General features: G+C 38.4%; 2 protein-coding genes across 3 annotated transcripts; both read left to right on the top strand.

Annotated features, from left to right (window-relative positions):
* Positions 1 to 288: 288 nt before the first annotated feature.
* Positions 289 to 10,628, top strand: g2e3 (G2/M-phase specific E3 ubiquitin protein ligase). 2 transcript variants are annotated; one of them, XM_044142685.1, is made up of 17 exons: positions 289 to 454; positions 1,458 to 1,528; positions 2,416 to 2,513; positions 3,201 to 3,302; positions 3,450 to 3,574; positions 4,074 to 4,242; positions 5,011 to 5,117; positions 5,701 to 5,814; positions 6,341 to 6,465; positions 6,570 to 6,663; positions 6,763 to 6,933; positions 7,006 to 7,148; positions 7,293 to 7,477; positions 7,567 to 7,739; positions 8,151 to 8,190; positions 8,318 to 8,489; positions 8,657 to 10,628. In XM_044142685.1, exons 2-17 carry the CDS (start codon positions 1,471 to 1,473, stop codon positions 8,944 to 8,946), a joined length of 2,166 nt encoding a protein of 721 aa, XP_043998620.1. In that variant the 5' UTR covers positions 289 to 454; positions 1,458 to 1,470; the 3' UTR covers positions 8,947 to 10,628. The 2 variants fall into 2 exon arrangements, with proteins under 2 accessions (XP_043998620.1, XP_043998619.1); XM_044142684.1 differs by having other exon boundaries at positions 289 to 459.
* A 987-nt stretch (positions 10,629 to 11,615) lies between these two features.
* Positions 11,616 to 26,682, top strand: scfd1 (sec1 family domain containing 1). The gene is made up of 25 exons (XM_044142683.1): positions 11,616 to 11,740; positions 12,961 to 13,031; positions 13,530 to 13,618; positions 14,570 to 14,660; positions 14,986 to 15,108; positions 16,133 to 16,220; positions 17,262 to 17,351; positions 18,148 to 18,203; positions 18,694 to 18,779; positions 19,658 to 19,757; positions 19,982 to 20,121; positions 20,397 to 20,487; positions 20,597 to 20,670; positions 21,520 to 21,601; positions 22,166 to 22,262; positions 22,368 to 22,438; positions 23,040 to 23,119; positions 23,701 to 23,763; positions 24,166 to 24,241; positions 24,722 to 24,775; positions 24,976 to 25,028; positions 25,122 to 25,155; positions 25,499 to 25,564; positions 26,337 to 26,405; positions 26,513 to 26,682. The coding sequence occupies exons 1-25, from the start codon at positions 11,710 to 11,712 to the stop codon at positions 26,534 to 26,536; spliced, it is 1,899 nt and encodes a 632-aa protein (XP_043998618.1). The 5' UTR covers positions 11,616 to 11,709; the 3' UTR covers positions 26,537 to 26,682.
* Positions 26,683 to 26,820: the final 138 nt, after the last annotated feature.

The following is a 26,820-nucleotide window of genomic DNA, read 5'->3' as shown; positions in this document are numbered from 1 at the left end:
TAATTACTTTGAATAAAATTCTCTTAACGATTTGTTTGAATTTCGCAAATTTTCTTAAACATTTACAGTTTATAGTCTTTTCAGAAATATTGATTTAAATCTCGCAAAAATAAAAATATTTTTGAAATTTAGTTTGTTATTTCAATGCAACTTTTATTCTTGCGGATTTTTTGAAGTCAGCAATGAGGAACTCAAATATTTTGATATGAGTAACAAATTTCAGAATAGCATTTAATGGAACACCTGTCAGAAATGCTGTGCTCGCTCCTGACGCGAGGGGGAGCAGAATGTTTTCAGTCAGACAGCAATTTTCGGAAACGGAAATGAGTTTTCCTTGTTTTGAAAGAGGGAAATTTAAAAGTGGACATCGTTAAGAGTAAACAGACTAGCGAGAAAAATGAACTTACAAAAGAAGAGTGAAATATGAATGTAGAATAAAAATATTCATCTGGGGGTAAGGTAGGCTAAAGGAAGAACATTTCTTCATTTTCACTGTAACGGAGGGTTTAGCTCTTCACTATTTCAAATAGGCAGGTCGACAAAGGTGGGCGAGAAAACTTCGCTTACATTTTAGAAAATCTGTTTAATGTGCAGGTCTTTTCGTTTGATTTGACAAAATATAACCGAAGATTTTGCTTTAATTTTAGCTAGGTTTATATCTCGGTATTCAGGCAATTTTTATGGTGCTACCTTTTTGTTTAGCAGCTACACGTCTTTTTTCCCCCCACCAGTGTAGGTTGATTTAATTACTGGAAAAACGACTATGAAATAATGTATGAATGGGGATAATCTTGGAATTTCTTTATTTTCTGCTGAACCACAGTTCATTTAAAGAACTTGCAGCACAGGTCGGATTGGGTCATAAAAAGCCTCATCAGTGGATCTCTGTAACAGTGTCTCAGTTTATTGCCTTACAATTTATGTGCAACAAAATAAGAAGTTCTGTTATAAAATTGTAGATTTGCTACACATTAGTCGCAATACAATGTAATTATAAAGGTATATCAAATTTGGAACATGTTACTAGATGAAAAGCATCAATAATTTCCATCCTACTTCTCTTCTAATATCTTGGTGGCTCAGTTAACTCTTTATTTGACTCCTTGGTAATATAACGTTGTTCTAGAAACTAAAGCTTTATGGATCTGGAAATGTTTATGATTGTTCTGCTGCTTCATTTTACACAAATAATTTCAAAGAAACTTTTATTCATTAAATTTAGTTGAGTTGCTCATGTTTTTGGCTGATTTGAGAAACTGCTTGGTGAGTCTATTATTATAAAAAGCAATCAAGATGAAAAGAGTTTGAGGTTTGTTTACAGTCACTGCTGCTCACGAGTAGCCCTGTTATCCATTTTCATTTTGTTTTTAGATTGTCAGCAACCTACAGCGCCATGGTAATTGTATAGTGTGGTAATTGTTCACTAAATGTCATCAATGTCTATCATGTCCCCACAGGTTGGATACCATCATGAGGAAGAAGTCAAGAAGGTTAAGGGACGCTGACAAGTCCAGCAAACGGGAAGATTGTATGTGATGTATAATCATGAAAACCACTGTTTCCACTAATACTGAATGAGCTGTGTATAAATCAGTGTTTCCATGTAAAACTGCAGGTGTAGTAACAGAAAATTTGTCATTTATTGTGAGAAATGTCTTATCATTCCAATTAATGATCTCTAAATTTTCCCCAAACTCTCCATATTGTCGGGATTGTTTGTTTTGCTATTTTCACTAAAGATGTAAATATCGATACACTTCTTTATGTGACTGGCGTCCTAAAGAAGCACATTACAAATGGGAATGATTTTCAAGAGCAATATTTGTGTTTGTGGGGCTGCAATTGCTTTGACACACAATCACAGCCATACAGTTACCAAAACAGTAGTAATAAGTCATTCTTAATGTAAGTTTTAGATTAGAAATATCGTGATAAAACTTCAGGTCCACATTGCCCATGGCGGAGAGAAAGGCTGAGGCAAAGTATGACGGAAGTGTTTGGTCAAAGATGTACGGTTGTAAAATTGTGTATCTGTCTGCAGCTTTCTTCATGTGTATAATGTGTGAGTGTAAACATGGTAATCATTGCGGTGGCTACAACTTATTTGCATAAAAGTGACAGAGCATTTAAACATCTTTCTGGCCTTTGTAGTGGTCACCTGCCACCTGGGAAACGCATAACTTTAGTTTTCCACCGGAAAAACTACTTTCTGAATAGATGTCATACAAAAAAATGTTTGAAATATGGATCAATTGTGGTGTGTTTTGTTGTAACTTTCGTCTAAGTTAATGAGAGATTCCAGACTTTATTGTTCAGTATTAACTGGAAACGGATCAAAACTGGAAATATGTCGTGTGAATTTGTGATTTGAATTTGAATATGTAGATTTTGAATGATAATTTTGTGTGTGTCTAGGCTGTGCTCTGTGCAGATGCAGTGATGATGACCCGGCCTTATTTGGGGAAAAGGTCAAACTCGAAGAGCACAAATTCTCTGTGCATTACTTCTGTTTGGTGAGTTTTCATCAACTTTATATGTACATGATTCAGTGTTCACAGATACAGCTGAAACCACAAGTTTATATACACCGAGATGTACATCTGTACTTACTGATTGTAGATAAATCAATAAGTTAATATCTGACATTTTTTTATCAATATTGTGGCAATTAGATGGTAGAAATTAGATGGTAATTCTAACTGACCTAAAACAAGATAAGTTTGGTCTTATTTCATTTCAGAAATAAGACCTTGTACCTCACACCATGTTTTGTGAGGAAAACAATTTGTTTCTTTTTTTTTATTATTTGGTGAATGTAAACCTCTGGTTTCAAATGTGTATGGGATGAAATCCCAGTTGACCAATCAGAGCAGCTGCATCTGTGGCTTGTCTGTCTTCTGCTGTTTATTTATTACACACAAGCATTTTATTCTTCTCTTCAATATATCGGCACCAACAATAGTATCGGAACAATATTAGTAAATTTTTAGCAGATCATCTCAGCCCAATGACTAAACCTGGGCCAATATTAACATTATAAGTATAATCTGTGCAGTACCTTAAACTGTAGCGGGCTATATCTAATGAAAATTGAAGAAGAGTGGATTCTTGAGATTGCAGGCTGTATCAGTAAAATACAATATCTGTAATATCGGTTCATCTTTTCTTGTTGTCAAAGAGCTTTCTCTTGTCTTCTGTAGCTGTCGTCCAGTGGAGTTTACCAGCGGGGAGAAGAGAACGAGGGTGTGTTTGGTTTCCTGGTGGATGACATCAAACAGGAGGTCAGGCGGGCAGCTCGAATGGTGAGTGCTAAATAGGGTTGACACACATCAGTCGTTTCGTCTGAAAGATTCTAAAAAGTCATGAGATTAAATCCGAGACAATTGGAAAACTTAAAATGGACTTTTACAGAGAAACCCTTTAATTTGTGTGTCGTTCATGTGCTCCAGACATGCTACGGTTGTAAGAAGAAGGGCGCATGTGTTGGCTGCAACGTCAGTAGCTGCAGGAGGGTGGTGCACTTCCCCTGTGGGAGGAAGCTGATGTTCATCACACAGTACAACGAAATATTCCCGTAAGTGGCCACACCAAACACCATTCAGACGTAGAGGCCAACACTCCACTAACCATCCAACTCAAACATACACTTAACGTTGCAATCAAAATGACATCCCACTCTGCACATTAAATTTGTTGTTGTACTGTAGTAAACAAGTCTAACAACAATAATTTAATTCCAGATTCCATGCTTTAAATGATTATTCAGCTCCTTCCTGACAAGTCAAAATTAAGGCCTTAAAATAATCTATTATTAATTTTAAAAAATGTAAGTTTGCCTCAAATACATTAATCTCAGGTCTAAAATTTACATTTGGTCACTTAGGAATGGTGAAAAAATAATCCAGATTAAATTAGATTTTTCAGGGTTGGAGAGCTCAGGTGTTGAACAGGAAACACATGGAACTTATATGGAACAAAGAGCTGAATTCAAAATTGAATCTCTTAAGAAAAAGCTTGCCTGCAATGTGAAAGACTGTAACAATATTTACCTGAATGTGTGTTTTGTTCTGCAGGTCTTACTGCCAGGATCACAGTCCAACCCAGTCTCTCTGCGTAGACTCAGACTTCAGTCTTCCTCAGTCCTGCTCAATATGTTTAGACTCTATTGAGCCTGTCTTGTCCTACTCTGTCCTCAAGTGTCCATCCTGCCACGCCAGCTGGTTCCACAGAGACTGTGTGCAGGTAATACACGGTCTGACAGTCGCTTTAGCATTTTAGAATAAAGATGCATTTGAAAGGCTTTTAATTGGAAATAGGAGTGTAGCAGTTGCAGTTTTCTGACCTGCTGATTCTGAATTAGGCAGATTTTTGTTTTTAGCTCTTTTTTTTCCCCTTTCTTTCTTTTTTTGTGAAAGGTTTTGTAGCACAATACTCAGGAGAAGACAGTCCTCTGGCCTGCTGGACATCCTGATGCTTTATTCTTCTCTTTCCTTTAAGTTCAGAAAGCTGTTCTTTCAGTTTACTTAAATGCAGCATCAGCATTCTGATGCAAAGTGATGATGCCTATTCAGCTTTCTTTAGAGGAAACTATGGCTAACACAAGAACTGTAGGAGTTCAGTACATCTGTTCCTCTTGCTTACTGATTAGATTGACAGTGATTTATTGACTCGCTTACAGCTTCACCTGCTTTTACAATATTTCTTGTTAGAAAGTAAACATCTGAAGTTAAAAAGCTGTTGCATATGAGCATCTTCCAAAAAAAAGCTGAAAACTAAATATCACATGAGATTTAAATAAAATAAAAAAAAAACAGGCAGGTTGGGACTGTTTCTTTAAAATTAGTGGCACTCAGATTATCTTTCATTTGTATTTTTGTGTTGTACATGCCGCCTTAATGCTACTCCTCTTCTGTTTTCTACCTTCCTAATCCCACTTAAGACATTTTAAACCACTGCTAAATAAATTCCTGCAGGAACCAAAAGGTTTTCTGATTGTTTTTCTGTGTGTAGCATCAGGCCCACAGCGCGGGACTCTTCTTCTTCAGATGTACTCTCTGTAACAACAAGGAGAACTTCCAGCAGGAGATGGTCAGAATGGGGATTTACATCCCAGAAAGGTGACACAGTTAACTAGATTATAGCTGCAGTAAACACAAACCTGCTTTATAGCTTAAATATTACAGTATTTTACACTTTTTTTTCTGAAAATATATGCATTGTTTAATTGATCTTTTTAAAAATAAAATAAAAATTCATGGCAGTACTAATGTTTTAAATTGTAATAACAATGTCAGTTCTGATTAAAGCACACGTTTTCTGCTTCTTTATTTTTCGTTATCGTTTCATAATTTCTCCATTACCCTCTGTGAGTTTAAAGATCTAAGACACTGAAAATCTAGATGAGCTCTGAGCACAGAGGTCAGTTTATCCTGTTGGTCAGCTGCATCACACATGTGTGCATGACACAGAATATAGAAACCTACAAAATATTGAGTCTAAGTAATCCTTTGTAACTGCAATTACTGCATTTAATATAATATATCCAGCCTGTAAATGGCAGGTTATGAAACTGTTCAGAGTAAGAATGTACATAGAATTTCTTCTTGCGCTAAATATTTCAAGGGTGTTTAATATTAATTTATAAAAATGTTCTTTTAATGATTTATTTGTCTTTTTTTTGGGGCGGGGGGTTCTGTGCAGAGATGCATCGTGGGAATTGGAGGCCAATGCATACTCTGAGCTTCTGGAGGTTTACAATCACTGCGACTCTGTTACCTGCCTCTGCAACGAGGGACGCACATACTCTAAGAAGGGGTACATCATGTTGTGCTTGATCTGTAAACATAAAAACATTGACACTGAAAATGAAAATTTATATTCCGTAATTATATAAAAGTAAAATCACCAGAGTCCTGGTGTCCTTGTGATATTTGGTACTGAAACAGGTTGGTTGTTTCTGACCCAGTGGTTTATTTCTGCAGATGACAGTAGGACTTTAAGGAAGAGGAGCTCATTTTTTTCACAGATAATTTGTCAGTATGATACTGTCATAACATGGCGAAAGTTTTAACAAATATGTAAAAAGAAAACCTCACATTGTTTATGAAAGTTAATTTCTACAGCTTTATTTAGATTAGTCCTGTTACCAGTTGAGTTTGGTGTGCATCTCGAAATATTACAAACACATGCCGTCAATATTTTTACTGTGCAAGCTGAGCAATTAGACTTAATTTCAGCTGAGACGACTCAGCAGCATTAACTGCTGAAGGGGACTGAGCTCAGATGGAGATCAGAAATGCTGACAGAAACTCTGCAGCTTCAGTGTCTGGTGTGTTTCCAGGTGGTTCGAGGTGATCCGATGCTGCCTTTGTGGATCCAGAGGAACCCACAGGAAATGTTCAGGTCTAAAGCTGAACACCACAGACTGGGCCTGCATCGACTGCATAAATGCAACGGATGGTAAAGGTCGGTTCTCTGATTTATGTCTGCATGTCGTCTCCTCTGCTGTGGTTAATGATAGGACATTCCTGCTGCAGCAGTTTTAAACCTCGTGTTTTTGTCTGCTCCAGCATCTCTGGTTGCGTCACCTCAGAGCGGCCAGAAGAGAAGCTTACTGTCCAAGCGCCATCTGACCCCCATGACCTCCTCCCTTGGCTGTAAAAGGTACACACATGAAACGCTCCAAAGCTCCGCCTCCACCTTCACCATTCATTATTGTTTTTATTCTTCATTTCTCCCTCCCTCTCTTTGCTTTTTCTTTAGACCGTGTACTCGTGTAAGACCTGAGTCATCCGAGGAGCTCCTATGGTCTTTACTTCCTCACTCTTGTCCTGTCAGCGCCCAGGTGGAGGTCCATAGAAACGAGGCTCTATTGGCTGGCCTGGACCTGGTCAGAAGGACCGACTTTGACCCCACACACTCACTGTCTGTCAGGTAAACATTCGTTCTTAACCTCGGATGTGTTCTGCCGCTTCTTCTCTTCATCCACCAGCTCTCTGTCTCCAGGTTCAAAGATGAACTGCCCAGCTCTCACTGCGCTGGAGACGCTAGCAGAAAGTACTTCCTGAACCTGCTGATGCAGCAGATCCAGAACTCCGTGGTGTTTGAGGGCCCAAGCGGATCCAAAAACCTGGCGCTGGACTCCCTGGGTGAGCAGACGGACTTTATCTGGAATGTGTCATGCAAGATGACTAAAGCTGACAGCCTCCTGGGTGTCTCTCTGTTGCTTTTGTGGACTGTGGAAACAAGTGACAGGCATAAATGAAAAGTGTGTGTGTGTGTGTTTTATTTAGCTCTGCGTGAGGATCTGTACTTTGACATAGGCTCCCTGTTGGCGCTCTGTCTGGTCCATGGTGGTCCACCTATTAGCTTTTTCTCCCACGGTCTCTACCAGTGTCTGTTTAACTACCCAGCCAACTGCCCCCTCAGTTTGAACCACATGACCCCTGAAACACACTTCACCCAGAAAGTCCACCGGGTGAGTGCAGGGCCGAGTCCGCTTCTCTGAGGCATCCCTCACAGAGGCTCCGGAAGGGAAGGCTGACCAGCTGGTGTGTGTCCATCTAGATCGCAGCTGCCAAGACTCTAGATGAGCTGAAGGAAGCGATGAAAGCGAGCTGGGAGTTCCTGGAGCTGGCCGGCTGTAACAGACCGGTCACCAGTCTGGATGAGAGAGAGGCTCTGGTGGAAGATCTGGTCAGCTTCACCATGATCACCAGGATGCAGCTGCCTCTGCAGAGGTGAGGAAAATATGGGTGGAGAAGATGGAGGTGAAGCTGAACAGTCATGAGTACGTCTGTCACAACAACAAATGTTTTTAGGCAAATTTTCTTAGTAAATATTGCAATAAACAATAATGTTGTTTTGAGACCATTTTGAAGTGAAGTATTGATACTACAAGTTTGCTCTTTTGTTCTCAACGACTAGTACATTTTAATTTTGTACAAAACAGTTCACGTTGAAACCTGCAGATATTTTAAATATCCAAAAGGAAACACAGCCACCAACAACAACAAATGAAAAGAAAATTAAAAACTACATAAAACCGAAACCATAAATAAAATGGATTATGAAGTCTCTGTAAACAAAAATGCCATTCAAAAATTCAAACCTCCTGTAAATAACTTTACAGTTTTTTTTTTCCCCTGCAGGTTACGAGAAGGCCTGCACACTCTGGGCGTATTTGATCAGGTGAGTTAAGGCTGACTTTCATTGCAGTAGTACAAACCCTTATGTTAAACAGCACCAGCATTTAACAAACATGTCACAATCAGGAGTTAGACTGAGAAAATCTGAACTTCTGTTTGATCTGATCCAGGTTCAGCTCTTCCCATCCGTCTTCTTCGGTGTTTTCTGTGATGCTAGAGAAGCGATGACGGCCGAGATGCTCGGCCGGCTCTTCACCATAAACTTCTCCGAACAGCAGGAGACGCGGAACCTAGAGACGCCTATTGTCTCCTTCTGGAGACACCTGCTGCTGGAGTGTGAGGGTAGGATGTTCGTCTAACTTTGCTTCCTGAATCAATATCAATACTCTAGATTCAAAACCATCTTAAATAAAAAAAAATATTTCCAGATTAAATCTGGACAGATATAGTTAATCTTTGTAGATTATTTCAGTAAAAAACCCTTTAAAACATGCTGTCCATGTCCTCAGTTGGAAGGAGCTCCATCTCCCTTCAGGACGTCCTTCGCTTTGTCACTGGAGCTGATGAGCTTCCAGCAGTGGGGCTCCGCCCACCTCCCACCATTTCCTTCCTCCACCATGTCAAGCCGGAGGAGCAGATGGAGAACGCAGTGGAATGGTGGGACGACGGGCTTTTCCCTCAGAGCAAACCAGCGACCAACCACCTCCTCCTGCCTGTTACTTCCACCTACAAGTCCTTTAAAAGCTCCATGGAGCAGGCCATCAGCCATCATGTGCACCTGTTCCCTTCAGGCTCTTAGATGTGGGCGAGGCGACGAGATGATCTGTTTTTCGTGACGCCGTCTGTGGAGTGGACTTTTCACTTATAAATATGCTATATTATTTTCTAAAGTTGATCATTATTTCCCCCCCCCCTCAGTGTCGCAGAGACACTGCGTATAATCTTTAGCATGTTGATCATATTTTGGTTCAAAACAAAGAAATTCCTTTCAGTTATGATCACCTTTAACTCAATTTGATGAGGTTTTGAATCTATGAGTAGGAGTGGTTTATGGTCATGTTTCTCCTCCATCTTCTGTCAGTTCAACTTTCTTTCAGTATCAAAAAAACATGACATTGCCATAATTATTTCAAATATTGTGATGATAGTATCAGTTGTGATTAACCTTCTCACTACGATCTGTACCACATAGGGTGGTAAAAATTTTTTTATATTGCCTGCCAAATGCAGTATCCAAGCAACCTTTTTGGGATTGCAAGATTTGTACTCACTAATATTGCTGTGAATGCTATTTTTAATATATTATGCATCTCAAGTCAAAACATGGAACTATGTCTCTTAATTCTGTTTAACACTCCCAAATCTCTCTAGTTTCAGGTTAAACTAGTGTGTACAGAAGTAATAGTGCAAACTCATTCAAAGTCTTGTTAATGTGTAATGGGACCAGTTACTGGCTCCAACTGGAAAACCGTTTTCTGTCAACAGACAACCCTCATCTGAAAAACAGCTTTAGTTTTGTCTTTATTTTTGTCAAAATTAAGAGTAGAATTTGACATCCATAACTCTAGCATGACTGTCAGGAAGCTGTTTTTAAATGATTGTCTTTGGGGGGGAAAAAACTTGATGGATTTAAAAATGGATACAGTTAAAACAAAAACTTCACAAACATCTAGGGATCTATAGAAAAAGTTTTCTTAGTTGGAACTGTTTTTATATAATGATGTTGCCTCAAACTTAAGATTTGTTCAGAATAAGGTGTCTTCATGGCATTAACTAACTGATGGAGCTTTTATTACTGGATTTGCTGTTTGAGTTGTACTGCATGAGCAGCAACACGGACCAAAACGGAGGACTGGATTTTCCTTTGGTTTTATCACCATCTCTCACCATCTGTTTTTGGATTTTTGCGCTTCTACCTCTATCATTTCATATTACAGATTTGAATTCTGTTAGTTTTTTATTTTTTTGCAACACTTTTTTTGTGTGCGTCTCTTGTTATTTGTACAGTGCTTGCTTTATATATGCTTTAAAATTAGTTGCTAGTTTCCTCGTGTTTGTTTTTCTGCTTTTCGTAAAATCGAATTCTTGCTCTGCCTTTCATTCTGTTTCTCTGATTTTTGGGAGGATGTTTGGACTTTGAAAAAGATGAGAATTGGAGCTAAAAATGAAAGAATTCATCATCTTTGAGTAAACTTTTTAGTGACATTTTTTTTCCAACAATTACTTGATAAAAATATTTATCAAACAAAACAAAATTACAAAAATGTAGGTATGTTGTGAGAAAATGCTTTCTCCTTCAGCCATAAGGAAAGGTAGTAATGAAACTCTCTCTACCAATTCCAATTAAATGCCACCATCTACAAGTAGATCTTTAAAAAATATATATTGGGAAGAATAGTTTTGTCACCCATTTCAGAAAGTAGAACTTGTATTTAGATTACATGTAGAATGGAATATTTACTTTGCTGTTGATCATTATGACTCGCCAATAAAAAAAAAATGTTAGAATATTTAAATATGACATAAAAAGTGATATTGTAAACAGACATGTCTGATTTTTTAAAAATATATTCATTTATACCACATTTTTTCCTTCTGCTCAACTTTCTATGAAAATACTTGGATGAAGCACTCTCACTCTGAGCAACCAACTTCTTTAGTAATGTCCTTTTGACATTACTAAAGCTGATTGTGCTGGGACACCCTGAGTCTCCAGTATTTATCCTAATTTTCTGAGACACTGAATTTGGATCTTTCATTATCTGTAAGCCACAATCATCAAAATTACAGGAAATACAGGATTGGAATATAAATGGACAACCTGGCTACATTCACCCTTTTATGCTCACAAATGTGAACGAACTAATAATCAAGTCAGTAGGAAATGTGGGGTACAGTGCCTTGCTCAGAGGCACATCGTCATGAAACAGGAGGAAGTTGGAATTAAACCTAGCCTTTTAATACTAAAATAACATTTTGCTAAGTATTTATATAACAAATACACAACTTACTTTGTTAGGGAACTTCATATACAATATAATTCATGTTTATTTGATTCAATTAATTTGATTTAGTACATTCCAATTCAGCACAGTCAAAGGAAATGACAGTGTAGTTTAGTTATAATATACTACAGTCAGATACATGGGACCATAAAAGTAGTATAATATTAGTTAATGAAAATAGCGGAAATAAACTTTATTGATTTTATATCTTTTTGTGAGAAACAACGTAGCCTTTTAATTTAATGCAAATTATGCGTTCAACTTGAGAAAAATAGCACTTTAACAATATCAGTATGTTGCTACGTGATATTTGAGTTTCAATATTTAAATTAAATTATGGAAATAATTTGACATTTCAATGACATTCTAATTTACTGCGACGCAAATTACAACACGTACCAGTGTAGAACGAGTGACGAATCGAGCCAACACAATGAAGATTCCAGGAAAAGAACCAGAGTGATACCTCTTCGCAATCCACTAATCTCTAAAGGAGGACTACGTCTGTCCGGGCTGCTGCCACGTCAATGGTTTCGTCATCACTATCAACATAAAACATGGCGACATCTGTCAGAGAAAAGCAAATAGGTGAGCGAAAGTATTTTTTTTTTCTTCTGGTAGGAACTGCTGTGCGCCAGGAGGGCTGCCAAATTACTGGCAGGCTGCTCTGAAAGGCCCGGGTCAGAACCTGGACCTCTGTCTCTGCGCGTCAGCCTCCTAACCGGCTCACAGCCCGTCTGCTTCACAAGCTAGCCGCCGGTGGAGTCCCTTCCCGTGGCAGCGGCTTCACGGGAGAAACTGCCTTAATTTATCTGCCACTTACATCAAATTCCTAATAACGAAAGTGTCACTAGCAGTGGCAGATTGTCAGCTGTTTGAGGTGAATGATTTCAGGCGGAAGAACTAGATGGTCCTAGCCTGCTGCTAACGCTGAAGTCTTCATGTATTTCAAATATAAGTCTTCACGTGAAACTCCTGGATCTACAATGAAATACATCCATACATAATGTTGCCGAGAATCCCTAAATTATATTTCTTTAAGTCGTGGGGTGTAAAAGTATAGGTCTAATTCTGATATTTAGATGTGGTCCGAAAGTCATCATCACAAGCCATTTTAAAATCTATATTATTTATAGATTTTAAAATGGCTTGTTAGAACTATGAAAACTGCCTATGAACTATCAAAAAGTCTTTACATTAATCAAACCTTTACTCTAATTCCAGAATAGCTTTTTGCATGTTTTCTGTGGTATTTTGATGATTTATCTTTGGGTTGGAAGGCCTCATTTCCATCACCCTAATCTTTTGATCCCTTCACAGGGATCTAAAGTCAGATTGATGCTCTCATTCTGAATGGACCGCTCCAAAACATGAATACTGCCATTCAAAAGAAAGATTTTTGGTGAAATGAAAAGATTACTTCCAACCTTACATGGGATTTGTACAAAGTGGTGCTAATTGTGGTTCTGGAACATTTCGGCTATTTAAATCTGATCTTAAATTTTGAGTTGTTACTTTTTCTAGTTTTTTAAAAAGACAGCAAAGTGCTGCTGTTTTCGGTTCCTCTTTGGAATTTCTGTAGGAATAAGATTAGAGAATTGCCAGTCCCATGGCAATTACATAAAAGAAATGTAAGGTTCCATATGTCCCAAAGATTTCTCTAAAAACCAAAACCTATCCTCTATGTACTTTATTCACCAAGAACAGCTTCTGATTTATGTATCTTTTCAGTTCAAGATATTTATGATGAGAAGATGCTCATCTGAGCACTTGTTGAGAGAGTAAACGGTGTCTTTGTGTTTCTGCAGTCGCCTTAAAGCGAATGTTGAACTTCAACACTCCTCCTCTGAAGAACACAGCAGCTGAGCCAGTATGGAAGGTAACACTTTGGTCACTGGGCCACTCATTTCTTCTTTGCTGGGTCAATTAAAGTCACAGACAAAAAGTGAGAAGAGAAAAGAAACAAAGCCAAAAATTGTAGCAAAGTCGAGTACTGATAAGCAGAATGGATTGTCGTCAATCAAAATTTAACCCCTGAGCTCATATGCAGAAATCCCTGGTATAAATGCTAGGATATAAGTAATATCCTAGCAACTATTATGGAACATGGCTGCGAATAAAAGCCTTTTTAAAAGGCTTTTATTCCTTATTTTCAGAATAAAAGCCTTTCATAGATGAGAAATCTGTGTTAAACTTCTGTAGGCAGTAGAGTTTTAAAAAAACAAGATGGACGTTAGTCGTACAGTACAATTGTTTTCTACAAACAAAAGGACGTTGTTACCATCAAGCCACCACCACATTTTTTGCTCCCAGGCAGCAGAACAAAGGAGAAACACAACACAGGCCGTCTCATGTCTACATGTTTGATTTTCTGCAGGTGTTAATATACGACAGATTTGGTCAAGATATCATCTCTCCACTGCTGTCGGTCAAAGAGCTGCGAGACATGGGCATCACTCTTCATCTGTAAGAAACATACTGTTGTGTTTTTATTATTTGGGCTTGTACCTTCTACAGTACCGACTTGCCTCTATATGAAAGCTAACAACTCTAAAATATTTCTGCCTACAGTTATATAAAACTATCCACTTTTTGTCTGATTCTTCTTCATCACTGCTAGGATTGAGGGCGAGGGCTTTAGAGATGATTAATTTGCATGAGGCAACATGGCTGCTAATAAAGCTGCAGTGATGAGGGTTTTAAAGCCAGGTTCCACCTGCTGAAGGTATTTCAGTCAGTCTTATTGGTTTATATAGCCCTGTTCAAAACAGTCAGCCAAGCTTTAGCAATGTCGCTAAAAAAACGAACAAAAAAAAAAAAACAGAGAAAAAAACTGAAATGTTTGAAATTTGTAATAAAACATTATAAAGCTACCGAGTATTAAAATCCTGCCTGAATAAATAATTTGTGTTTAATTGCTGCTCTCATTGTGTTGTTCATTCAGCATATGACCTTTTTTGAGTCTGTATGCTCCAGTTAATGATTAATAGATTAGTAAATTAGATTATTTCAATATTCGATTTATCTTATTTAATATGGTTAATCCTTTTAGCATTAATTCAGTTTATTCAAATCTTCAGCTATCCATTATTTCTTTTGCTGATAATTAGTCAAAGACTTAGATCAACTGCAGCTGATGGCCTATTAATATTAATTAGAAAGGGTTAAGGAAAATAATATCCTAGCAACTTTTATGTCTTGAAATTGTATCGTTGCAGTTAGATGTCTTAAACAGAAAAACATTTTTAATGCTTTTAGGTTTGTTAAAAAGCAAAAATGAAAGTTGGTGTTTGGACTTTAAAGGGACAAGAGGTCCCAATCTGCTGGTTAAAATATACTCAGCAGTAATACAAAGTAATGCTTTTTGTAGTATTTATGTAAACAGTGCTCTGCTACACCTTATTTTTGTATGTGTAGGCTTCTTCACTCGGACAGAGATCCGATTCCCGACGTTCCTGCCATCTACTTCCTAATGCCCACAGAGGAGAACATCGACAGGATCTGTCAGGTTCTCCCACATTTGAGCTGTCTGATACCTAGAAACACGACTCAGCTTGATGATTAACTCTAAGTGAAGGCGATGTGTCAGCCTTCATCAGGCCAGATACTCACTGGTTCTGGAACAACTATATTTGAGAAAAAGAGGTCTTTTGTGTACATAGAAGATCTTTGAGTTCAGTTCATGCCCAGTGGGGACAAAACAGCTGAAAAAAAAATTTTACGTTTAGAATTTTGTTGAGTATGTATTATCAATTTCTGAACCACATTGGATTTAGTGGTTAAATGACACTGCGACATACTGGCATTTTGTGTACAACTCTGTGTGTGTGTAGGATCTGAGGAGCCAGCTGTATGAGTCGTACTTCCTCAACTTCATCTCTGCCATCAGTCGGAGTAAACTGGAGGACATTGCCAGTGCTGCTCTGTCTGCTAATGCAGTCAGCCAAGTCACCAAGGTAACTGTGCTTAGATCAGCCGTTTTTAGGCTTTGTTAGAGTTCAGTTTGTTTCTGTTAAAAATCTTGTAGACAGAGAACATCTTAATAGAAGTGAACTGATTTTTGAAGGACATTGTGGAACTTACCAAGCAGATGTCCTGTCTTGTCCTAGCCTTTGATTTACTGTTTGATGTTAGCCATGTGTTAGCTGGATGTGTTATGTTTAAACACAGGAGAATCAGAAACAAATATGTTCATATCATCAGATGGACTCATTGGACGGTAATAACTTGTATTAACTATATTATAAGTTTTGGATTGACAATGAAAAAATGTAGAGTTGTTTAACCACAACAACAGTCAGTCCGAGTTCTTCTAAAAAACTTTGAGTTATTTAATATAATCCCAGTGACAGGCCTGCATTTAGATTTCCCAATTGCACGTTCTGAATTATTTGAAAGGTTTGTTGCAGTTTTTTAAAATATGTTTGACCAAGGAAGGCAACCGTTTGTTTTTGTCAGTTTCTTTATTATTTATTTTACATTGGCTGTGTTACTCCTAATTGTACTAAGTGAACAAATGAAAGTTCTAAGTCAAATCAACTCAGATTTTTTTCTATCAGATTGGTATCGACCGATACTTTGCATCAGGTGTTGGTATCGGTATCCGAAGTGAAGAAAGTGAATTGGTGCGTCCCTGGTTACCAGTCATTACAATGAGGATGTAATGAGACGGCCTGGTATTACAACGGTCCAGTTCAGCCCTGGCATCAGCATATTGAGGGATCACATGGATCCAGATCTCACTGACTGCTGTATGCAAATAAACACAGACAGGAGCTAGAAAACATTCTTCCAGAGGTTTCCTTCTGATTTTTATTTTTTAACTTTCAGTGCACATCTGACCACACCCACTAGCTTTGAAAAGAAAATACAAAGTGTAGGACCAGTTTTCTATAAGTTGCAGATGATATGAGAATTAAGCAATGTTACATGTTTTCCTATAATTTCAGTGGATTGATATGAGTAGTGTTTATTTTGCAGGTTTTTGATCAGTACCTGAACTTCATCACCCTGGAAGATGACATGTTCATCCTCTGCCACCAAAACAAAGAGCTCATCTCTTACCATGGTAATATGTATTAATATATTATTATTAATGTTATTTCTCTTTGTGACCTCAGCTCTGAAATAGTTTTTTCCTCTGGGATAGCGTGGATTTTTCAGCACTATTACTGGAACTGTGGCTGGACGCTTTCTGTAGGAGTTGAGGTTTTCTAAGTTGCACTGGATTGACCAGACTTTGATCATTCATCCCCTACAATTTCCAGTTTTCTTGGAGCTATAACTTACAAATTCTTGTTTTTCCCTACTTCTGTTTTGTTCCTCAAAAATGTAACACATAATAGAAAAAAACCATGTGCTCCAGATTCTTTCACTGACCTCTATCCAACAGGAAAGGAAGGAATTTCCCATTTCTACAGGCAAGCATCTGTCCCTAACCACTGTCTAATTTTTATTCAAGCTAAAAAACGACGTCCAAGTACTTTACTTGTAAATTTTGAGGTGTTTTTAAGCAACAAACAATGGGATTCTTATTTTTGATGCGGTTATTTAATGAGAAAATCAGTCTTTTATGATGTTCGCCAATCAAAACCAGTCAGGAGAAAATCTGTAAATTCTGATATCTGGTCAATCAATGCTGTTGCATCAATGCTGAACTGAATGTTCTTGTTGGTGAGGTCTCCACCTAGAGAGTCAATGTCTAGTCAAGGGATCACAACATCGCATTCTTCGTGATGGAGGGACTGAAAAAAAACAAAAACTAAAAACCTGAACTGATGTGCTGAGTCTTAAATGTTTTCCAACATTCAGGTGTAACTGTAGACAGCAACCATCACTCAGTCATATGAGTGCTTTATTTTGTTTAATCATTTAACCTCATAAGGGCACTGTTGGAATGAAATGTGAGGTGTTATTTAAACACCATGCAGCTGAGGTCACAAACAGCCATCGTGTTGATGTGTGCTTTAAAGGAAATGTTGATCTTTCAAACTTCTCATGGCTGTTCCGTTTTTCCTGAACAGCGTTCTAAAAAAAAAAAACATACACAACTGAGATTCAGTTCTGGCCTAGTTAATGTAAACCGTCTCTGCATTTCTTCCCTGTGCAGCCATCAACAGAGCAGACATCCAAGACACAGACATGGAGGCCATAATGGACACCATCGTAGACAGCCTCTTTTGTTTCTTTGTTACTCTGGGTGAGTATCACTACATACTGTCAGAGCAGGAGAGTGGCTCACACAATGCACACTGATCACCTGCAACCTGCAGTTTATTTTGAAAAGGACATGTAAGAAATTGAAACTATGCCATCAAATTGCATATACATTTAATTTTGCAAATTAAGAGAAAATATAAGGATTGCACTGATTGCAGTTTTTTTTTTTTTTTGGCCGATCAAAGATCTTTAAAAAGCCAGATGTTCCAAATCTGATTTTGGCTGATATTGACTTTTTTCAAAGTTGCTAAGTCGGCAAAACATAAGTGACTGTTATCATCCGTACAGACTTGACCTGGTGGGTCTGTCAGTCAGTTTCTCTCACAGCATTTCATACAGATAGTGGCTGATTTTCAGACCTGTGTGGTGGTGGACATGACCGCTGGATTAGCTCTCGCCCTCACTTTTGTACGACTGGACCAAAGTGCCCTGTTGTTTCATTTAAATTGGAACATGTAAACGTTTTGCTGTTTTTCAAAGTTTTGTCCACTTCTTCTTAAGTACTACTAGTAAAACCAATTCTATATTGTTAAATTGTTTGAGCTGTAGTTATCTGTACATAGAGTCAGCGATCTCTCAAGTCAGTTTCCCGTTTTGCTGTAAATGTTCTTTTCCCTTTGAGATCTGACATGGAAGCTGAGGTTCCTCCGTGTTGCATAATGGTTAGATGTTATATTCGCCTTTACCAAAGCATTTTCCTGTTTAGATGCAGGGTCAAAAATAGCCAACTTTATGATGTCTCTGACACTTAATCAGTGTGTGACACTGTGATTCAGGTGCAGTGCCAATCATCCGATGCCCCAGGGGAAATGCTGCAGAGATGGTGGCTGTGGTAAGTTGTCAGAAAGAAGCTGGAAACCTGGACTCTGACCTCTGACCTCTGACCCGTTTGGAGGAAGTTTTTTAAGTGTTGTGAAGGGAGAAAGCTAAACAGTTCCAATTACATTCCTGATACATTCCAATATGCCTAATTAATTTTTTATAATCATATAAATTCATCAGTTAAACCAAAAATATTCTCAACCCTTTGAATATGAACGGATGGGTTAAAGAGAGATTATTTGGTGTTTCTGTCGTTTTCTTCTCTCTCTAAATGTGTTTCAACAGACCTGGAAGCTTAGAATATTTTGGAATGAAGCATTTGCAGTGAATTTCTTCCAGTTTTAGTTTTCATTTTTATTTTCTGCTCTTATCTTTGTCTGCAGTTAAGTTCTCCACTTTCACAGAATGTTATACCCTATTCAACAGGATACATTTGATTTTGTTCAGTAAGAATTTCCAACAGATCGATGTCTTGTCTGTATTTTGTGTTGTGTGTACAGAAGCTGGATAAAAAGCTGCGTGAGAACCTGCGGGACGCCAGAAATAGTCTGTTTACCGGAGACAGTATGACTGCCGGTCAGTTCAGGTCGGTGAACATCAGAATGTTTTTTATGTTAAACTAGATTTTAATTAATCATTACAATCGTTGAGTTGCTCAAATTAGTGACAATGCAGCTAATGTGACTTTTTAACTTTATATTAAAGTTTAGCATTTTACATTTCAGTATCGTTGCTGTTGGAGCTGATTTGTGCCAAAGTGTAAATATCAACAGAACCAGCTTTCATCTGTCACTCAACACAATTATTAGCTTTATCAGCAGCCATTAGCACATTTCATTTGGGAAGCATAACTTGACAGATGAATATTTAGGGCTGAATGTGATGGAGGGTTTGTAAAGTGTTAATAAATGTTACCTGAACTATGAGAAAAAAAGAGAGACAGAACTAGTATCCCAAACTTAATTTCTGATTTTAATTTTAAAAAATTCCCTCAAACTTTTCCCTTACAAAATTACATAAAATATCTTTAAAAACTTGTTATTATTTAAATCTTTCATTCTGTGGGTTGACCTGAATTTATAGTTGAAATAAATATGAGCTGTAAAACAAACTTGCCAAATTATATGGTAGCTGCTGTGTGACCTGACATCACTCTGAATTATGGAAACTCAGAGAGCATTGGTGGAAACAAAAAAAAAAAAAGATTTTCCAAAAATTAAATTCTCAAAAACAAACAAATGTATTTATTGTCCAGCGCTAGGTTGGTTGTAACAACAGCGTAGAGCTAATGAATGCATATTTGAGCTAAAATTACAAGCTGCTGAAAAAAACCTTGGTTGTTTGAATCTGAAACTTGAAAATACAAAAGATGTTTACTAGAAAGAGATGATGTGATATTCTGTAACAGGTCTGACGTGTTGCTCTGTGATCTTCATAACCCATGATCGATTTTGTCCTTATCAGTTTCCAGAGACCCCTTCTGGTTCTAGCTGACCGCAACATGGACATGGCCACGCCCCTTCACCACACCTGGACCTATCAGGCCCTGATCCATGATGTCCTGGTGAGCTGGCCTGTCTGAGTAAAATGTTTCATGTTGCAGCGTACTTGTAATGCAGAAGAAACTGCACTAAAAATAACATTTACAGATGGATCAGTTAATCAGTGATTTCTTTGTATTTATTTATTTATTTTAATACAGGACCGTTTTATACTGAAACCTTTTAGAGGGTCTGAGCTCTTGGTAGACATGCAGACCAAACATGAGCTGTTCTCTGTGTCCATCAGGACTTCCATCTGAATAGGGTGATGATGGAGGAGGGAGGGGGGACCGACCCATCACACGCTGGCGCCAGACCAAAGAAAAAGACCAAGAAGACGTATGACCTCACCGCTGCTGATACGTTCTGGCAGAAGCACAAGGGCAGGTCAGTTCCTAAGCAACATGTTCCACAAACCTCACCAGGAGCTTTAACCGCCATTTTCCAAATCAAGTTTAGAACAGTTTGACTTTAAACTTCACTTAGCCTGTACCTTAATGTCTAGATGAGAGCTAGATTCTGTTCTGTCCTGAAGTTAATAAGTGACTTTTTTTTAACCGCCTTTAATTATTGAGGCTTCTGACTCTCTGGTTTCTATATCTTATTTAAAAACAACAAACACATGTTGTCTGTCTGTTGCCATGTTGCTGTTTTTCTAACAGTCCATTCCCAGAGGTGGCGGAGTCGGTCCAGGAAGAGCTTGATGCATACAGAGCCCAGGAAGACGAGGTCAAACGGCTGAAAAGCATTATGGTTAGCGCCACACAAACACACACGCAACACTTAAAAACTACTCTATTGAAATTTTTCACAGTCTGACTCTGATTGAGGTTCACTAACGACAGATGTGTTGCTTCTCCAGGGTTTGGACGGCGAGGATGAAGGAGCCATCAGCATGCTGTCAGACAACACAGCCAAGCTCACCTCAGCCGTCAGGTGAGCAGAAACAGAGAACAGAGGAGAGCAATGCTTTCAACAATCCTTGGAGCTCCGTCTAGATTCATGTTACTTTGCTTAGAGGCTGATGCTGTAATGGAAGGATCATAGAATGAGTAGAAACAGGAAGTTAAATTTAGCACATCTGTAACTCTTAAAAATGTTATGCTGTTATCTTAGCCTAGTCCAGACCGTCCTGGATTTCCTGACTGTTTTGTGTGATTTATTTTTATTTTTATTTCTTTTGCTATAAAACCACTCATTTTGTGACTTCAGAAATGTTTGAAGTATTTTTTATTTTTTCCCCTCATGTCAAAGTAAAAATTAGAGCAGTAGCAATTGCATAAGAGCAAAGAAACGCAGGAATCTGTTGACTTTTCTTTTCTTATTATTTTCTGCAATCACAGAATCACAAAAATCTTTCTGGATGTCTGATCCTATCAGAGTAATAAGACCAGGCCTGAGTAACTGAAAGGTTGATTTTGTTACAACGTATCTTTCCCCAAATGGATGAGATTCTCTAATTGAACCAAAGGTTTTTAGAGATTACCAGACATTCCTCATTTTGCTCATATCCTCCTGGAGCTACGTGACTGAGGTTATGTCACAGAAAGAATCGTGGAAATGTTTATTCTGGATTTCAGCTGCCTTTTTTTCTTCCTTTTTTTCCCCCCACTGTTTGATATCTGACGACGACTCATAGTCTGTATTTTAAAATCAGTTTTGAAGACATTCAGCACAATGTCTTTGTCTTTCTAATGCATAACGTCTTTAGAAAAATGTCCTTTGTGAGAAATTCAATGTCATTTTTACCATTAATGTATTGTTCCATTGTCCTGTTGTCTCCAGCTCTCTGCCTGAGCTCCTGGAGAAGAAAAGACTGATTGATCTTCACACAAACGTTGCCACTGCCGTCCTCGACCACATTAAGGTACCGCAGGCTGTCCGTCTGTCCGTCCGTCCGGCTGCCTGCAGGATGGCCAGTTTGAAACCTGAACATACCAACACATTACCTGGTTTTGGGACCTTTAATTTTTAGTTTTTTTGCAAAAACACCAAAATCTTACCAAGTATTTTTTATCTAGTTTTTAGGTCAAAAATCTTAGTACAGTTGAAATGAGACAAAGCTAATGTACAAGCATCTTTTCTGTAAGCTTGTTTTAAGTAAATAATCCTTGACAGTAGATAAAAAGTACGATACTTGATCCACTGGCTGAATATTTAGCTTATGAAAACAGATTTTTTTTTTTCCATGTGATAGGTGAAAAATCTGCTAGCATTTTTTAAATCAGTATTATAGAATTATTGACTTAAAACAAGCTCCAATGTCTTCTTTTTGCTTCATCAGAAAATCTGCCTGGTCATTGCTGTAAACACAGACATATTCTCTAAAATATCAACAAGCAGTGGATCAGACTGTTGATGGTGTCGGTACTTCAGTGATTTGAGGAGTGAGATCTGTTCCTTCATACTGACTTCATTCTGTTGTCATCAGAGTCGTAAATTGGATGTTTACTTTGAGTATGAAGAGAAGCTGATGAGCAAATCAACCATAGACAAGTCACTGCTGGACGTCATCGGTGACCCAGACGGTATATACACACACACACACACACACACACACACCTCATAAATCTTTGTACAGGTTGTATGTTCATAATGTACTGAGAATGTGTGTGAATGTTTCTGTTGGACAGCGGGGACTCCAGAGGACAAGATGAGACTCTTCCTCATCTACTACATCACAGCTCAGCAGGTTCCTTCAGAGGTAACACACTCCGCCCAACACACTCCGCCCAACACACTCCGCCCAACACACTCCGCCCAACACACTGGCCTTTGGTCACACACTTAGCATTAAAGCTGCACAATGTAACATGTTTTGTAAAATATGTTTTTTTGGTTTTTTTTACATATTTGTTAAAACTGTCACTGTGTTGTGACAGTATAATATGAGACTGGGAATCGGTGAACAAATGGAGCTCCTCTGCCTTCTCCCTGTGGTCCTGCTGCCGTCTGCAGAAATACAGTCAAAAACAACCAATCGCAGTCAGGAGGCGGGTCTTAGCGCTGCCAATCAACCTCATGGGACTGCTTGCACCCTCCCCAATGCTCTCTGTTATGCTACAGCTAGTTAACCATAACAGAAGCTGACCTGAATGCTCAAGCTAGTCACCATGGCGACCAGCGGCGGTGGAAAAACGGTTTTCCTGAAACAGGAAGTTGTTCTCCTTCATGAGGGTGACTGACAGCGCTAAGACCTTTAAATTCTGTGGTGAGGTTCTAAAGCTGTGAGAAATCCTAATGTTCATGTATGTTAGTAACTTTGCTCTGTGTGTGTGTGTGTGCGTGTGCGTGTGTGTGTGTAGACTGATTTGGAGCAGTATAAGAAGGCTTTGTCGGATGCGAACTGTGACCTTTCACCTCTAAACTACATCAAACAATGGAAGTAAGTCCTTCTCTCTGTCTGCTACTTTAACATTTAACTGTTGAATTGATTGAGTTGACATGGAGTAACTATACAAAGGGAAAAATAAATGAGTTTAATAAAGATGACTCCTCCAAACTGTTTGGTCACAGATTGGCTGTTTGTGGTTTAAATATTAGTTTGTGAATTATAAATGGGTTCTCAAGGGCAGAGAAACGCGTTGAGACGGCGCAAACAAAGTTATTCTGTCCACAAAATCTTCACACAGCACAAAAACCCGAACCCAGGACTCTCTCATCATCTCTCCCACTGCTGCCCACAAACCTTCATATTTCTCTGAAAGTCGTTTAAGAAGATATTCTTCAAGAGCCCTGGAACCAGGAGTGTTGTTATTGTAACCCTGCGGCTCTGGCAGTGGGGAGGCATCATTCTGTTCTCGTGGAGTATAAAGGCATCTTAAATCAGTGTCTCCTGAATTTGGTGACAAATTTGTAAACAGCAATAAAAATGTTCTTTGTGTTCCTTTGTTCCACAGGCGGAACATTAAAAGGAAAGTTGCTTGTGTTGGTTGCTCACTTTGTGTTTTTGGGTTTCCTCCTCAGGGCGTTTACCAAAATGGCTTCCAGCCCAGCTAACTACGGCAACAGTGGAGTCAAACCGATGGGGTAACCCGCCTTCACTCTGCTGCTCAGTCTTACAGTGTTTTGTTAAGCCAGCCTGTTTTATGCATACTGATAAGAATTTTACTTTGGACATTAGATTTTAAGTCTTTCCAATGATACTTATTTTTGTTGGTATGTAGTTTTTGATTAAAATAAGATTAATTACACATTCTGCAATTACTTGATTAAAAGTTTTACAGTCACAGCACGACCTTTCACCTTTATTTTACTACATTTCACAAAAGAAGAAGAAAACCTTTCTGAAGTGTGTCTGTAACTCAGCTGCTGTTTTTCCTTTTGAGTACTTTTCTTGGGGAAAGTTGAAGTCTTCAGGTATCTGATGCCTGATTGAAGCTCGTTAGAGGAAGTACGTTAGCTAAACGCTGTCCTCCTCTGCTGCTCCAGGCTGTTCTCCAGAGTCATGAATACTGGCTCTCAGTTTGTCATGGAGGGAGTGAAGAACCTGGTGCTCAAACAGCATGTGAGTCAAATGTGTTTAGTTACTTAAAGACCAGCAGGAAGTCACTGAGACTTATTTAGATCAGTTTTCATCTCCTTATTTTTAAACAGTCAAGTTTAGACATGAACTAATGTGCTTCACCTGAACCTGGACAATACGTCAGGTTATTTTATTGTCCTGTTTAAAACACAACTTCTGTGTAGTTTATTCTATACCAGTAGGGCAAATGTTCACTTTTCTTATGTTTGGAACCACAGCAGTAACCAGTAAACCCACAGAACCAGTACATGGCTTTGCAATGTCGCAGCTTCTGAATTCAGTCTGGTGTTTCTCATGTTTTGGGATTTACTGAAATTTTGTTAGCTTTTTTTTTTTTTTTTTTACTTGTTTTATTTGTAACATGAAAATTTCAACTTTAAATTTGTCAAATCCAACAACAATATTTGTAAATGTGTACAAAAAACGTTTTACTGAAACTTAAACAACTTGTGTTATTTTCAGAACCTTCCAGTCACTCGGATTGTGGACAACCTGATGGAAATGAAATCTCATCCTGTGAGTTTTTGTTGCTTTGCTGAAGATGAAAAGTAAATATTGGTTGTTCGTTTTGGCCCAGTTTTATTTTTCGGACTGATACCAATATGTTAAGAGATAACTGTTCATCCCTAGTTCAAAATGTAGGTTGTGTACATCTACAGCGTTTTCAAAATCGTCATCTCTCTGTTTATGATGTTTTTTTTTTTTCTTTCTTTCAGGAAACTGATGATTATCGCTACTTTGACCCAAAGATGCTGCGGGGTAGCGAGAGGTAGGACAAGAATCAGCAACTCCATTAACAGATGAACAGAAACAGACGGGCGCTGTGCAGACTGTCTCATCGTCTCACTCACTTCTTTTTCAGCTCCATTCCCAGGAACAAAAATCCATTTCAGGAGGTACGTTTAGTGTCTGGAACAATGATGGATTTATACTCGGGGAGTTAGATTTAGTGTAAAGGGTCAGTTAGATGGTAAATCATCTCCATCAATGTTATTTTAAAGTTAGTAGCATATGACAGAAAACCAGTACAAATCAGAATTATTAATCATCAGTAGTTTGATCCTGTTTTCCTGTAAACTTTGGACTCAACTGGTCAGCAAACCACCATGGCCCTCTGATTCTGACCGTTTGATCCTTTTTATTTAAACATAACCTGTTTGCTGTATGTGTGTATGTGATCATGTGTTGGATGTGTGTGGTGCTTTCCTCTGTGCCTCAGTGAGATCTTGTGTGTTTCAGGCCATCGTGTTTGTGGTTGGAGGAGGAAACTACATCGAGTACCAGAACCTGGCGGACTACGCTAAGGTTAGCCGCGTTAGCCGCATGAGCAGATCTAAGATTCTTGTTTAACAAATCAGTGTTTTATGAAGCTAACATTTTGGTTAGCTATCTACACAATCAGCTAATTGTAGTTATTTGTTTTGTAGTTTAAACATTCTCCATTAAAGCCATTTTGAAAAATTTCCAGCAGAACAACAAAACACATAACCAAAAATATAAATATGATTTCTATCATTCAAAATATGTGGCTATGATTTGACACCAAAGCAAAAACATATTTTTTTTCATGACAACGGCGACCATCTGAAAAAATCCGAACGTGGTTTTTGTGGCTCCAGTTATGTATGATTCAACAGCACCTTGGAAAATGGCCGCCATCTTTCAGTGGCTAATGTTTTTATTTATTTAATTATTTGAATTCCCGAGGAACATCTGTGCCACGTTATGTTCTTGTTCATACCGTTACCTGCTGCACTGTAACTCCTAGGGCAGTAAATCCTTTTTCACAGCTCTGTATGTCAGCTCATCAGTAGTTCTGTAAGCTAATAAAAAAAAAATAGTCGTCTTATCAGAACCATAAACGATGACTGGGCCAGAATTCCCAGAGAGTCGGAGCCGGGTCCAAACATCAGCCTGAAGATGAAGAGGCTCCTTTCCTGTCCAGGCTGATTCCTCTTCTGTTACATTTTACCAGCTGTGCTAGAAATGTTCAGGAAACTCTGTGGATTGGTTTTCCGTCTTGATGTTTTGCTTTCTAACCACCTAAAAATCCTCTTGGTCTTTTCTTATTTTTCAGTCGAAACCGGGGAGGAAGGTGATTTATGGCTGCAGTGAGCTCTTCAACGCAGCTCAGTTCATGAAGCAGGTCAGAACACACACCTCTACTGTTCACCTGCTGCATGACTGTGGAGTGTGTGTGTGTGTGTGTGTGTTGTTGCCCCCTGCTGACTGCCTCTTTCTTCTTTTTCTCAGCTCTCTCAACTTGGACAGAAGTGACCTGTGCACCAATAAAACCGATCCTCCTGTTTCCTAGCTAGCCTCCGTTTTATATCAGCTCTCTTCTGTAAATGGACTAAATATTTCTGTCTTTGTAAATCTGCTCCATCCACTCATTCCTAATAAACCTGAACAGTCTGAAGTCACTGCTGCTTCCGAGTCTTTAGAGTAAACCAGCAGTTTGTCTCTGAGCAGCAGCAAACCGGGCGCCGGCTTTTAGTGTGGAAAAGGTAAAAACCAAAAACTTATTTAATCATTACAAAGAAACCAGAACAGCAAAACGG

The sequence above is a fragment of the Gambusia affinis genome, linkage group LG16, assembly GCF_019740435.1.
Source record: "Gambusia affinis linkage group LG16, SWU_Gaff_1.0, whole genome shotgun sequence".
Taxonomy (NCBI): domain Eukaryota; kingdom Metazoa; phylum Chordata; class Actinopteri; order Cyprinodontiformes; family Poeciliidae; genus Gambusia; species Gambusia affinis.
Note: the sequence above shows the minus strand (reverse complement) of the source record. Positions and strands in the feature narration are given on the sequence as shown.